We start from the raw sequence: 15286 nt of genomic DNA on the forward strand, positions 1-15286 counted from the left end.
TAGACAAACAACACAGAGCTTTTGATCAAAAGGGCCAGACCCCCCCCTCCAAGCTACACAGATTGATACCAAGTAAGGGCTTGTTCCCACTTAGGATTTGATACGAATTAAAATAAAACGCTTTTAATAAAATCGAATTAAAATAACACAGTTGTTATCCCGCTTTCAGAATCGCTTTATTCATCGTTCCCATCTGCTTGTTTAATTCGGATTTTTTACCTGCAAGCGTTCAGTAAGCGTTCTCACTTGGCATGAAATCGGTGTTTAAATAAAGCGATTCTTCTCCTCCATACCTTATTTGGAGTTGTCAATCAATACTACGTCAGAATGACGTAACGTTAACCCGCATTAATCGGAATCGATGTATCTGTGACATCGTTTCCATCTCTGTGTCCGTTTCTGATTCGATTTATTTTTGGCGGTTTTTTTTTTAAATGAACCAATCAAGGCGCTTAAACGATAAAACGTCATAAGCGCTGTCAGCCTTATATACATTTTATATACATTTTCCCTCCGAATTTAGTAGGAAACCCAAGCTCTTGCCAGAGGAACTATGGGATAGGTTTTCTTCATCCCTTGACAGAGCCCATAGATGAAGGCAAAGCGAATTTATTAGTAGGAAACCGAAACTCTTGCCAGAGGAACTATGGGATAGGTTTTCTTCATGTCTCACACCAAGACAGCCAGGGAGAATCCCTTGACAGAGCCCATAGATGAAGGGGGAAAGCTTGTGGCAAAGCGAATTTTCAATAAGAGATAAGGATTATTTTTATTTTTTATTTTAATGGTTTACAGGCGCTTAATTTCTTCAGCGCTTTAAGCGCCTGAAGTCTCGGCTGCTCAAGCGCCTGCATCTGCAAAGGACTACAAGGCTTCTCCCGGTGGATTGCAACCTCCCCTCTGTGTGGGGAGAGCCCATTTCTAACGGAGGAGAGGCAAGAAGGGAAAGCTAAGAGGCATTCCCTGCCCGCTTGGGCTCTGATCTCGCCCAGGCAGGGAAGGGAAGGCTCCTCACGAGGAGGCATCTGATCTCGCCCAGGCAGGGAAGGGCTCTGATCAATTGGGGGGGGACGGGGGGGATAGAGCATTTCTTCCTCTCTTTCTCAAACGGAATCTGCCTTCTCCTCCAACCCTAGAAAGAGAATCATAAGCGCTGTCTGCCTTATTATATACATTTTCCCTCCGAATTTAGTAAGAAACCAAAGCTCTTTCCAGAGGAACTATGGGATAGGTTTTCCAGGGCAGCATCCCTGCTTCATGTCTCCTCAGACAGCCAGGCAGAATGCCTTCAGAGAGCCCACAGAGATCAATGAGAAGGAGGCTGCTGGCAATGCGAATTTAGTAAGAAACCAAAGCTCTTTCCAGAGGAACTATGGGATAGGTTTTCCAGGGCAGCATCCCTGCTTCATGTCTCCTCAGACAGCCAGGCAGAATGCCTTCAGAGAGCCCACAGAGATCAATGAGAAGGAGGCTGCTGGCAATGCGAATTTAGTAAGAAACCAAAGCTCTCTCCAGAGGAACTATGGGATAGGTTTTCCAGGACCTTAGAATCTGAGAGTTGGAAGGGACCCCAGGAAGAGCCTTCTAGTCCAACCCCCCCTTCTGCCACACAGGAACTCTCTGTCAAAGCATCCCCAATGACACATGCCCACCCAGCCTCTGCTTGAGCCCTTTGATTAGGGAGTTCCTGCATGGCAGAAGGAAGCAGAGAAAGGGGCCGCTACCTCCAAGCTAAAACAGAGGATGGGTGGATAGACCTTAGAATCTGAGAGTTGGAAGGGACCCCAGGAAGAGCCTTCTAGTCCAATCCCCCCTTCTGCCACACAGGAACTCTCTGTCAAAGCATCCCCAATGACACATGCCCACCCAGTCTCTGCTTGAGCCCTTTGATTAGGGAGTTCCTGCATGGCAGAAGGAGGCAGAGAAAGGGGACCCTAGTTCCAAGCTAAAACAGAGGCTAGGTGGATAGACCTTAGAATCTGAGAGTTGGAAGGGACCCCAGGAAGAGCCTTCTAGTCCAACCCCCCCTTCTGCCACGCAGGAACTCTCTGTCAAAGCATCCCCAATGACACATGCCCACCCAGCCTCTGCTTGAGCCCTTTGATTAGGGAGTTCCTGCATGGCAGAAGGAGGCAGAGAAAGGGGACCCTAGTTCCAAGCTAAAACAGAGGCTAGGTGGATAGACCTTAGAATCTGAGAGTTGGGCGAGATCAGATGCCTCCTCGTGAGGAGCCTTCCCTTCCCTGCCTGGGCGAGATCAGAGCCCAAGCGGGCAGGTAATGCCTCTTAGCCTTCCCTTCTTGCCTCTCCTCTGTTAGAAATGGGCTCTCCCCACACAGAGGGAAGGTTGCAATCCACCGGGAGAAGCCTTGTAGTCCTTTGCAGATGCAGGCGCTTGAGCAGCCGAGACTTCAGGCGCTTAAAGCGCTGAAGAAATTAAGCGCCTGTAAACCATTAAAATAAAAAATAAAAATAATCCTTATCTCTTATTGAAAGACCACAGCGGACAAAGGGGTGAGGGAAGAAAAAATGGCGACAGCCACGACGGATGGGGACAGAAAGGGCAACTCCCCCAAGGACAGCCCCCATCTCAGTCAGCTCCTCCCATCCTTCTAGCCCGATTGAAACGATATCGTTCTCATCTAAATAATCCGGTTCCTAACTCGAATCAAGGGAAAAACACTAGGTAGGACCCTAGTGTTTTTTTAACACGCGTTAAATGAGGAAAACGCGAATTTAAATTTTAACCCGCTTCTGGATTCGATTTCTAGTGGGAACGATTCCGGGTTGCTCTAGAACCGTTCTAGGTTTAAACCGAATCCTAATGGGCACGCTGCCTATTGAAATCGATTCAGAACGCGGGGTATCCCCTAGTGGGAACAAGCTCTAAGACAAGTTTACTGAGTTTGCACTGACTGTCTATACCTTTAACATAAACAAAGAAGAGGAAGCTCTTCAAACACTACAGCAGATGTCTGTCTTTACTATAGTCAAACCTTAGTATCCTCGGGGGAATCTGTTATGGACCCCCCCCCCCTCCACAGATACCAAAAAATGTGGGACTTCAAGTCCCATTGTCCCTAATGGCGGACACCCTTGCTAGCATGGCTGCATACATGCTTGTCATCTATAGATGCTTTAATTTGCAGATGGCAAGCCTGCAGACTGTACTTGCACAGCTGAGCTGAGTCGCCTTGCTTCATGAACCAGCTGAAATCAGTCCAGGCTGGCGTTATGGTCATGAAGCCCCCTCACCTATGCTCTACAGACAAAATTCATGGAAAGGACAAGACAAAGAAAATTACCGAAAGCATACAAAATGGAGACACGTTGGTTCAGTGTTTAAAGCTCACAGTACCTGTAATAACTGTTATAACAGAGTCATCCTTTGCTGCTTCCTCAAGTGCTTCAATGATTTCATTATACATCTGCACAAAAGAATGAAAAACGTAAAAACATTTAATGTTGCAAAAAGTCAGAGAAATAATACTAGTAGATAGTTGGATTTAAGACTTTACTACATGGGAAGATCAACAAGGATGACTTGGTTAATGAAGTGCAAGTGGTGGGATCCTTAGGTGGAAGTGACCATGTTCTCCTGGAGTTTGTTATACAGTGGAAAGGAGAAGCCAAGCATAGTCAGACATGCATTCTAGACTTTAGGAAAGCTGATTTCAGTAAACTTAGAGAAATACTGGGGGTGATCCCATGGTCAGGAATATTAAAAGAGAAGGGAGTTCAGGATGGATGGGAGATACTGAAGGCGCAAATTAAAACAGTTCCTGTGAGAAAGAAAAATGGGAGGTGCCTCAAGAACCCAGGATGGATGACCAAGGAACTTTCAACTCAGCTAAATTTTAAATGGAAGATGTATAAGAAATGGAAAAATGGGGAAATCACCAAAGAGGAATTCAAACAAATAGCTAGCATGTGTAGAGATAAGGTCAGAAAAGCTAAAGCACAAAATGAACTCAGGCTTGCTAGAGAGGTTAAGAACAACAAAAGGGGCTTTTATGGATATGTCCGCAGCAAAAGGAAGAAGGAGGAAACGGTAGGGCCACTGCGTGGAGAAGATGGCAAAATGCTAACAGAGGACAGAGAAAAGGCAGAATTACTCAACACTTTCTTTGCCTCAGTCTTCTCAGAAAAGGCAAAGGGTGCTCAACCTGAGGATAATGGAGCAGAGGACAGGATAGGGGCATTTCAGCACAAAATAAGTAAAGAGATAGTACAGGAATACCTGTTTAACCTAAATGAATTTAAGTCTCCAGGACCAGATGAACTACATCCAAGGGTACTAAAAGAACTGGCAAATGTAATATCGGAGCCATTGCCAATAATCTTTGAAAACTCCTGGAGAACAAGAGAAGTCCCAGCAGACTGGAGGAGGGCAAACGTTGTCCCCATCTTCAAAAAGGGAAAAAAAAGAGGCTCCCAACAATTATCATCCAGTTAGTCTGACATCAATCTCAGGAAAGATTCTGGAGCAGATCATTAAAAAGAGAGTCTGTGAACATCTAAAAAGCAATGCCATAATCACAAAAAGTCAACACAGGTTTCAGAGAAAGAAGTCATGCCAGACAAATCTTATCTCGTTTTTTGATAAAGATACCAGCTTGTTAGATGAAGGGAATGCTGTGGATATAATATATCTTGATTTCAGTAAGGCCTTTGACAAAGTTCCCCATGACATTCTTGCAAACAGGTTTGTAAAATGTGGGCTAGACAAGGCAAGAGTTACATGGATTTGTAATTGGTTGACCGGGCGAACCCAAAGGGTGCTCAACAATGGCTCCTTTTCATCCTGGAGAGAAGTGACCAGTGGGGTCCCACAGGGCTCTGTCCTGGGGCCAGTACTGTTCAACATCTTTATCAATGACTTGGATGACAGAATTGGGGGCATACTTATCAAATTTGCAGATGACACCAAATTAGGAGAAATAGCTAATACTCCAGAGGACAGGATCAAAATTCAAAATGACCTGAATAGACTAGAAAGCTGGGCTACAGCTAACAAAATGAACTTCAACAGGGAGAAATGTAAGGTACTGCTCTTAGGGCGGAAAAATGAAATGCACAGATATAGGATGGGGGACACCTGGCTTAAGGAGACAACATGTGAAAGGGATCTAGGAGTCCAAGTAGACCACAAGTTGAACAAGAGTCAAGAGCGCGATGCAGCAGCTAACAAGGCCAATGTGATTTTAGGCTGCATCAATAGAAGTATAGTGTCTAGATCAAGGGAAGTAATAGTGCCGCTGTATTCTGCTCTGGTCAGGCCCCACCTGGAATAGTGTGTCCAGTTCTGGGCGCCACAATTCAAAAAGGACGTGGAAAAGCTGGAGCATGTCGAAAGGAGGGCGACTAAAATGGTGAAGGGTCTGGAAACCATGCCCTATGAGGAACGCCTTAGGGAGCTGGGTATGTTTAGCCTGGAGAAAAGAAGGTTAAGAGGAGATATGATAGCCCTCTTTAAATATTTGAAGGGATGTCATATTGAGGAGGGAGTGAGCTTGTTTTCTGCTGCTCCAGAGACTAGGACCCGGAGCAATGGATGCAAGCTGCAGGAGAAGAGATTCCACCTCAACATTAGGAAGAACTTCCTGACAGTAAGGGCTGTCCGACGGTGGAACACACTCCCTTGGAGTGTAGTGGAGTCTCCCTCCTTGGAGGTCTTCAAACGGAAGCTGGGTGGCCATCTGTCGAGGATGCTTTGATTTGGATTTCCTGCATGGCAGGGGGTTGGACTGGATGGCCCTTGTGGTCTCTTCCAACTCTATGATTCTATGATTCTATGTTATTCAGATCCTAGAGAATACAGGGGTTTCTTTTCTTATCTGTGACAAGAATTATCCTAGGCATGCAAAGCATCACCAATTGATACAGCAGACCGTGCTCTGCTTTGTGGCTCATTCCTGCACATATGCACATACAGTCGGCCCTCGCCTTACGCGGGGATCCGTTCCGGATCCCTCCGCGTAAGGCGAATTCCGCCTATGCTCAAGCCCCATTGGAAACAATGGGGCTTGTGCACGGTGGCGCCGCGGTGCGGGGGGGGGGCACAACAGGCGCACGTGCCCATTCAATTGAATGGGACGCACCACCCCTTCTGCCTTGCACGCACCCCGCGGCTTGACCACGTAAGCTCAAGTCCGCGTAAACCGCACCCGCGTATGACGCAGGCGCGCTGTACTTAATTTTTCATCTTATGCATAAGAAGGAGAGGTCTTGCAATGGATCAGGACTTCTACAAAAGGATTTAACAGTCTTTTAACCATGGTGAGATGTGAGCTACTGGACATTTGGATGAGCAGTATTCCCTCCCATTTTTCATGTAATCTGTTCATGATCTGTGAAATCTATTAGCTTTACCTTTTTGTTGATAGCATTCTTCACTTTAGGGCGATTCAAAACAATCTTTGTGATGTTGTCTTTAGTAGTAACCAGCAGTGTCTCATAGTCAGATTTGCTACCAGGAGGTGTTCCGTTAGCCTCAGATGACTGTGCAGAAACCAAACTAGACACGAGTTCAATGTATTTCTGCCTCGCACTTTCCTGTAATGAGAAGCCCACCCCTTTTAATACAAAGTAGGTGACAGATTATACAGCTGCATCAAGAAACAAAATGTTAAATACAGGATAAATAGTACTTGAGTGAAGTGATTCCAGATGTAAAGGATTATTGATAAGAAACATTTCTACATTTTATCCAAATCTTTTCAAGTGGCCAAAATGCAAATTTCTCTGCCATATCTGTGAGGAAAACCTATCTATCTGATATTCTCTGTTGGTAGACAGGCAACGTTAATGCTCTTAGGGCTTTTCATAATTAAGAGACAAGTGGACAAAAAATGCTCTGAACACGGCCATCTATTTAAACAGTTTTCCACGGTAACCAGATTGGATTATAGACCATGAGGGAAATGCCAGAAGAAAAGTCTATAAACTATAATCTTACATTTTAAAGTCCTATTGACTTCATTGCAAAAGTTTGTGGTATTCTTAACCACCACATTGTTATAAATTCTTGGTGGTTAAGCTTCTAAACTGAATTATGCATTCCCATCAGTCAGCCAGCAGGTCAAGCAATGTCTTGGTCCAGACTCATGATGGCATCAAGCTTCTACAGTTGTAACCAATAACAGCTGCAGCCTATTTTATCCAAAGAAATGCAGTTTGTGCCACTATTGCTAAGCAGAGCTTCAGTCATTACTGAACCTACAATGCAAAGATATAGCCGCGTTAGTCTGTAAAATCAGTATGTAGATTTTATAGGACCTTTAAGACTAACTGAAGGTGCTACAAGATCTCTGAACCTACAATGATACATTTTCACTACTGCTCAGAGACATTCTGGATACTTAATGCAAACTTGTATTTGAGTAATATTATGCATAATTATGGGATGTGACTACTACAGATATTAATTAGTAGCTTATTAGAATCATTTAATAATTTTACATGAAGCAAATGCCTTGCTTTAAATCCAGTTAAGGAAAATCTGAGTTGAAAAAAAGCATTATAAGGGCCCATTCCCACTGGTGGCATGACCTGCTGTGATGATTCCTTGAGCATTGGATCCTGGGTCTGCCACGGGAAAAACCCGATTCCAAAAGGCCTCCTTTCACACTATGAAAAGGGGGCCTGTTTGGATTCGGGGTTTTCCCTTGGCATGCTTGTTGTTCCCATTGGGGAAGACAAGCAGCCATCCCTTTCCTTCTCCCTCTCCCCCTTCCAGCGATCCAGGGTGGCAGAGGCCCCATGGGTCCCTCTCCATTGCCACCTTTGGATCACTGCTGCCTCCTCCTCCTCCTCCTCCCCTCCCTTCCCCACATGTGCACGTGTCCTCCATCCTGCATCCTCTAGGCCAGCTGCCTCTCTCTTTCTGCCCCGGCCTCCTTCTAATGTAGGCCTGCCAGGGCAGAGAAACAGAAAGAGGCCAGACAGCAGCATCCAGGAGGAGGAGGAAGAGGCAGATGACCAGAGAAGAGGGCTGCCGCCGCCACCGTCACCGCTGCCAGATCCCAGACACCAGCAACCAGGTAGGCAGGGAGCCATTGCAGCTGCCCCTGTCATTTCCCTGTCACCCACAGCGGATGCAAATTTGCCTGTGGTTTCCATTGGGATGGATTGATTTATTTTACAATAAATCGATTCATCCCAAAAACAGCACTTTGGAAGTGCTGTCGGGAAACTTCGGGGTTTTGGGGTTTGACCCGCGTTTTCTTCTTTGAAAATGATCTGATAATGATCAGAATTGATTTCAAATGGGAACTAGGGTCATTTATCTTGCATCCTGCTGAGATTTTTTTCATAGTGGGAATGGGGCCTAAATGATGCAACTGCAGAACTAAACCAATGTGTTTCAAAAAAGATGTGAAGGAAGTAATTCACTTTGTATCAGCAGGGAATCTCTGCTGCTCTTGAAAGTGGTTAAAGTACAATTTCAACAGTAAAGAGAAAGGCTGCAATATCATAGCAAGATCCTTCATTACTTTCTGATGGCAAGTTCCCTATCGAAGTCACTATACAAATTAAGTTCTGGCTTTTAAATGACACTTTTAGAAGAATCATCAGTTTCTGTATGAAGGGTATTTACATGTAAGTGTGTGTGTGTGTACATATATACACATTCACCTCATCATAAAGGAACTCCTGCTTGTACCATTAGTACCATTATATCATTTCCCAGTTTGAAGAAAACCAATCAAAACATGAGACTTTATATCATATAAAAAGAAACAGATTTTTTAAAAAACAACATCAAATTGTTTTGCCATAGAATACACATTTAGGAAGAATTTGTGTTTCTACAGCAGCATGTCCCATGTACCTATTTAATTTAACTGGTGAATAGACATGTCTAAGATTGTGTGGTGCATTCATATTTATTTAAACCAAATTAACATAAACAAGTGAAAGAGGACCAACTTTCTTTGACTTTAATACTGCCTTTGCAATATTTATAGTTTACACTGTAACAGAGATTATCTCTTCAAATTGGTTTTGTAACTGTTTTTACATTAACTGGTTCTTGTGATGATTTTAATGGTCTCAATTACTGTGATGAGGTATGCTTTTTAAAAAAATCTAAATTTGCTTTTAAATATGTTAGTTGTCTTGAGTGCTAGGTTTCTACAGAAAGTTGGGATCAAAATGTAATAATAAATTTTCAAATCTTCCATTATTTTTCAGTACGATTTCCACTGATCAGGGAAGGAACTTCAGTGCCTTCAGTGTATTGTTCTTTGCCCCATCTCTGAGATTAGAAGAACCTATCTCTACACATGTATCTATACAAGAATTTAGCTCTTCTTACAGCAGCATTTTTATTTTTTTCACAGAACCAAGCATGAAGATTCATTTTTGTGCCATGCATATGCCATTTAATAGATTCACCTAATGAACATGCAAGTTTTTGAACACACAAATAGAATTAGAAATAAACTAAATATCCATGTCAAGGCATACACACCTGTGGCAAAGTACCAAGTGAATTCCACGCATCCCATTTGGCCTTGTTGACAAAGTCTAGCACACCTGGTTTTGGAATATTACATGGGCCCTCAGTAGCCTGTGTAAAGGGGAAAAAAACCCTTTCAAATCAGTTTACACTGATTAGCTAATTAAAAAGTATTGAATTATTACAGTATCAACCTATACCACATCTAGTCAATACTTCATAAGCAGTTTCGTGAAAATTATTATTTAAAATGGCCCATTAAAATGGCCCATATTTGAGATATCTGTATTACACTTTCTACTACAGTGTATAGGAGATTATCAAGGTCATGCAGCAAATGTGTTCAGCTGTAATTCAACTTGTTGCATACATGTACAGCCATCTCATAACATAAGTCCTTTCCTTCCCTGCTGGGCAAAGGGATACACTTCTATGAGCAAAGTACCTTGGCCATGTCATCACTTGAAGAGGAGAATATTTCAATTAGTTATACTTCACAAGCACAATTTGTATCTTTCTTTTATTTATTTTTTACCATATGCACATTTGCATATTCTAATTAACAGATATGAAAACTAAACCAGCAGACATGTCCCCCACATTTCCACCAACATTCATTTCTACCCCCCCCCCCCCTTTTTTTTTTTTTTTTGCACTGGTCTTCAATAGTTTTCTTGTTCTTACTCTGGAAGAGAGCAAGTACAGTGGGCACCAATTTTAAGAGACTGGCACAACACTTACATACTTAACACAAGCAGGAAGCATCATATACCAGAGACCAATAACAGGGCAATGTAATCTTCACAATAAGACTTCAGCTTGTTCATATTTCAACTCTGCTCTCATTTTCCAGTGATGAAACTTAGGACAAGAGTTAGAGGATTCAGGAGTCAGAGGAATTAGGACAGTATTTGAGACCATAGTATGATTAGTAGTATGTTAGAAAAGCCACTTGGCTTTTGCCCTTGGAATATAACAAGGAACAATATGAAAAAGGCCTCAGACTTTATAGAGAATGTTTGTTCTTGACAGAAGACTGTTAACAACTCTATATAAAACACTTAATCGCCCAAAGAAAATTATTCTGTAAAAACCCAGCCGTAAAGAGAGATTAAGAAAAACTGGGAGAGTTACCAGACAAGTCTACCAACATTTGTGAATTGAGTAGGTTTAAAACAAGAACATCAAGAACATATTTTATGCAACAGACAGCATAATTTAACCCTCATCCAATACCCCAGAATATATTCAGAGACTAGACGTACAAGGTAGGCATTCTACAGCTTTGTCACTTAAGTTGTAAACAGCGTCCCACCATTTCATCCACTTGTGGTGTATTCCCCCTCCCTGACATTAAACAGCTGGGACAAAAATTGTCCAAATAAATCTGTTTCATTTTGCAATTTGGGTTTTTTTTATCCCAGACAACACTACAGATTTCAATAGTTTGATGCCATTTTGTGAAACAGGTTTTTCACAATGCAGGGGGAGAGCACTAGAATTTATTGGGGTCAGAAAATACCCCATATTATAAGCTGTGTTGGATTCCCCCCCCCCTTATTTTCCTCTGAGTTTTTTTCCCGTTTCTCAGTATTGCAGTAGAACACAGTATTTTACAGGCCCAGAGTCTGTAAAATACTGAGCAGATAGAAGCCTACCACTCTTTGACAGAGAAGATATCAGCAGAATGTACATGATGTCACAAATCAGAGGTGGACTATCAGAAGGACTGCAACTGGCCTGGGTTATGCATCAAAGTCTCAGCCTCCCCCTCTACCTAAACAAACATCTACATCAAGAAGGCAGTGTTACCTCTGCAGCAGGGAAGGAGAAGAGAAAGTCAGCAGATAGTGCACGGTATGTGGGAAATTTGCTTGCAAGGGGCACTGGCACTGTACCTCAAACCAACATGCTCCAGGTGTATATAGGGTGAGACAAATGGCACTTTATTGGGAGAAATTTTCCCAGCAAGCAATTACATTGTCATTGAGATAGAAAATTGTCCCATTATATTATTAATACTAGATCTTCCTGCAAATGGACAAAAACAGCTATTTTCCTTCAGGGTTTATGTTCATTTCCTAGGTATGGTTGTTGCTGTTGTTTTGAAGTGGAAATAACAGTGGTAGAGCTTTTTGTTGGCTTAGTTTTTTTAAGACACAGAAATAGTGCTGATTATGTTAAAAACAAAACAAAACAGGAGAGCTGACAGCTATGAAAAACAAATGTGAACATGTGTTTTCTGTCCCTGTCTGTTTGGGTATGGGGAATACACTTGATTCTGCACCCACAAACATTCCTGTGGACAAGAATGTTTTAACACCCTGCAATACACTGAAATTCTCATTGGGGTCAGAATATAGCTGGATGATGTTGAAGCAAACCTGCCAGTCATGTATACAACTGTACATTGCTCAATGAAACTATTCCAACAATCAGTTTTTAAAACAGTGTTACTTTAAACATGCAAATGATTGGTGCTACCTGTTTAAACAATGCATAAAGCTTCAGCTTTACTTCATTTCCAGGATCATCTTTCAATAGCTTCAGCTGATCCTTGGCCTTTTCAAAGTCTTCCTGGCTGAACTGCATGATAGGTTTAGTTGTATGTAACTTTACTGCAGGCAAATGAAGACCATACACAGTACTGCTGGGAAGAAAAAGAAAACAAATAAAACCAGTTAACTTGTTAAAATGATCAGCAGATGAATAAAATGCTAGAGTTGTTTATTACATGTCCAGAAGATCACAAACCATCATCAGTTAATCACTGACAAAGACTGGTTAATAAGTACAAAAACATTGTATAAGAAACCATGGCAAAAAGTCAAGGTAGTTATGCTTGTGACATAAGTAACCTTTGGACAAGATTATTTAACCCAACGTTCTATGTAAACATTAAATTATGTATTTTCTTGAGATGTTACCAAACTAGAATAAAGAACACATGCAATCGTTGCTAATAAAAACAAAACACAGGTTGGTTTTTTGTAGAAAACAAAGAGCAAATCTGTTTTTTCTCAACTCTCCATCTTCGTCTTCTTCAGCTTATATATATATATATACACACACACACACATCATACAACTGCACACTCTACTGAAATCAGCCTTCTCCAAAGCAGTGCCCTCCAAAATTGGACTTCATCTCCTTCCATCCTTGAGTACTGATCATGTTGGTAAGAGATAATAGAAGCTGTAATCCAAAATATATGGAGAGCACCACAATGGGGAAGGCTGTTTGTCTGGATTAGATTTTCCAATGAGCTTTCCTTTCAGAACCAGCAAAAAGGTGGAGTTACTGTGTTCAGTCTGCCACAAATCACTAGTTTCTACCCTCAGCACCACTACAGGACATGCTTTGGACTTCCTCCAAAATGCTGCAACATCAAAATGTACTGGATAATTTTTTATTCCAAGAACTGTCAAGCTTAATATATGCAAAGTTTATTGTAGGTAATCAGCCACCAGTCCAGGAATGAAATCTCAATTATTTGGGTCATTTATAAGTTCACAGACAAACTTATGATTACTAAACGTCTCTCAATACACAGTGTGGCATTTTAATCCAATTATTTTAGATGCCAACCTTAATTTAACCAGATACCTTCTACTGCCTATCAAGGTGGGATGCATAAAGTGAAATGTTGATTTCTTGAAAGTATTTATATTCAACAGTTAAAAAAACCTATAATATTAGGACAACAGTGAAGAATATCTCACATCATCTCAAAATCTACAAGGCCAAAAGATTAGAAGCCCAGAGTTAAATTTTAACAAGCATGCCCCATGATCAGGAACTATTTTATACAACATCACTATGTTTGTTTGCAATTTGCACTCTATGCACCCAATTGTACTTCCTTTGGTCTCTGCTCTTTGGTCTTTCAGGTATAAATTCAGATAGGGTCCATGAAATTACTGGATCCTGTCCTAGGTCCAGTTGTTTGTCCTGGTCTCATATTGCTTTAAGAAGATCATGAATCTTTTGACTTGATTTGCTAGAGGAATCTTCCTACTAGTTAACCCAAGCTGTCCTTACGTTAGTTTCCCCTCCACTCTTAGACTACTGACAGGAGAAAAAACACTGGTCACTTTTGACATGTGACAAAATAACCTACTGATTTGAATAGAACAAGCTGCCTAATATGTACTTTAAAACAAACTGCTAAACTAATCTTAAGGCAATTTATCCATTTACCAGCTTCTCATAAAACTAACTGAATCACAGAATAGAATCATAGAATTGGAAGAGACCACAAAGGCCATTCAGTCCAACCCCCCTGTCATGCAGGAAATCACAATCAAAGCATCTTCAACAGATGCCCATCCAGCCTCTGTTTAAAGACCTCCAAGGAAGGCGACTCCATCACTCCAAGGGAGTGTGTTCCACTGTTGAAGAGCTCTTACTGTCAAGAAATTCTTCCTAATGTTGAGGTAGAATCTCTCTTCCTCTAGCTTGCATCCTTTGTTCCATGTTCTAGTCTCTGGAGCAGCAGAAAAGAAGCTTGCTCCATCTTCAACGTAACACCCCTTCAAATGCTTAAATAGGGCTATCATATCACTCCTTAACCATCTCTTCTCCAGGCTCCCTAAGTCTTTCCTCATAAGGCATGGTTTCCAGACCCTTCACCATTTTGGTCACTCTCCTCTGGACACGCTCCAATTTGTCAACATCCTTTTTGAATTGTGGTGCCGAGAACTGGACACAGTATTCCAGGTGTTCAATTTATTCACTCTTTCACTTCTTTCTAAATCCTAGATTGGGGGTTAGCAAATGTGGCCTTCCAGATTTTTTTGCCTACAACTCCCATCGGTCCTAGCCAGCATACCTAATGGCGAGGGATTATCAGTGTTGCAGACCAAAAACACCTGGAGGGGCCATATTTGAGCCCCCATTCCCCAGACTTCAGCCAAAAAAGAGGCTTAATATTTATGAAGGAAAAATTCTATGTAAATTAGTGCCAAAACCAGAAGCTAGCAGGTCCATTTTACAATATTTCTTGCTACGTATACATGTTCTGATTTTAACCGCTACTTCTCAGAAAACTGGGGAATGCTACTGGGCATGCTCAGCTTAAAGAACTAGTACAAGCAACTCCTAAGAAAGGGACAGAAATAAATATGCCAAGGATCCTACTAAAAATACATTTTTATCCCACCTCTCTTTTCCCTCAAGGGAGCTCACAATGATGCCATGGTGATGCAAGTTTCACCTCATTTGCAAAACTTCTTTTTCTCTTCTGGCCCCACAAAGTTTCTGGCATTACTTACATCAGTGGTTCCCAACCTTCCTAATGCTGTGACCCCTTAATACAGTTCCTCATGTTGTGGTGACCCAAACCCATGAAATTATTTTCGTTGCTACTTCATAACTGTAATTAAATAGGTGCTTTCCAATGGTCTTAGGCGACCCCCATAAAAGGGTCATTCGACCCCCAAAGGGGTCCCAACCCACAGGTTGGGAACCACTGACTTAGATGTTTGGAAACCTTGTGGAAAGGGATCGCATGTGATGCCCTTGTAGAACACAGAAGGTTATAACTCCAGCCCCTGAACTGGAAAAGAACTGCGTGCAGCAAACTACTGAAGTTTATCACAGTATATCCTGTCTTTGCAACAAATGGAAAGTCTTAAAAGTGTGGGTGTGCATGTGTTTCAATTACTGTAATGCACTCTAAGGCACCCATGTTTCAGTATCCAGTCAGGGAAAATAGTAATGTCTGTGGCAGCCAGCAATGTCATACTCCATCTGGTGGCAATAAGATGCCATTGCTCCATGTTTGAAGGGTTCAGTGACATTTTGTTTGCTGCTGTGTGCCTT

At 42.0% G+C, this 15286-nt stretch overlaps 2 protein-coding genes and 1 long non-coding RNA gene across 9 annotated transcripts in view; 1 reads left to right on the plus strand and 2 right to left on the minus strand.

Moving 5' to 3' along the window:
* Window positions 1-15286, minus strand: part of LOC121928148 — a 448580-nt gene that overhangs the window by 109152 nt on the left and 324142 nt on the right. The gene's annotated exons all lie outside the window — the stretch shown is intronic.
* LOC121928147 (enoyl-CoA delta isomerase 2-like) overlaps window positions 1-15286 on the minus strand; it is a 50656-nt gene that overhangs the window by 11317 nt on the left and 24053 nt on the right. For 2 of the 7 annotated variants that reach the window (XM_042462466.1, XM_042462469.1), the window contains exons 2-5: window positions 11948-12113; window positions 9476-9574; window positions 6373-6555; window positions 3359-3428 (exon numbers count right to left, since the gene is read on the minus strand). In XM_042462466.1, the coding sequence (XP_042318400.1) occupies window positions 3359-3428; window positions 6373-6555; window positions 9476-9574; window positions 11948-12113 (518 nt within the window). Of the gene's footprint in view, window positions 1-3358; window positions 3429-6372; window positions 6556-9475; window positions 9575-10204; window positions 10948-11947; window positions 12114-12197; window positions 12236-12541; window positions 12562-15286 lie in introns of those variants that run through there. The other 5 variants (XM_042462473.1, XM_042462472.1, XM_042462468.1 and 2 more) reach the window with 5 other exon arrangements.
* LOC121928151 lies at window positions 11115-12178 on the plus strand. Its single transcript, XR_006103450.1, has 2 exons — window positions 11115-11320; window positions 11992-12178. It is a non-coding gene; the product is annotated as an uncharacterized LOC121928151 (long non-coding RNA).

This window comes from Sceloporus undulatus, chromosome 4 (genome assembly GCF_019175285.1).
Source record: "Sceloporus undulatus isolate JIND9_A2432 ecotype Alabama chromosome 4, SceUnd_v1.1, whole genome shotgun sequence".
Lineage (NCBI taxonomy): Eukaryota > Metazoa > Chordata > Lepidosauria > Squamata > Phrynosomatidae > Sceloporus > Sceloporus undulatus.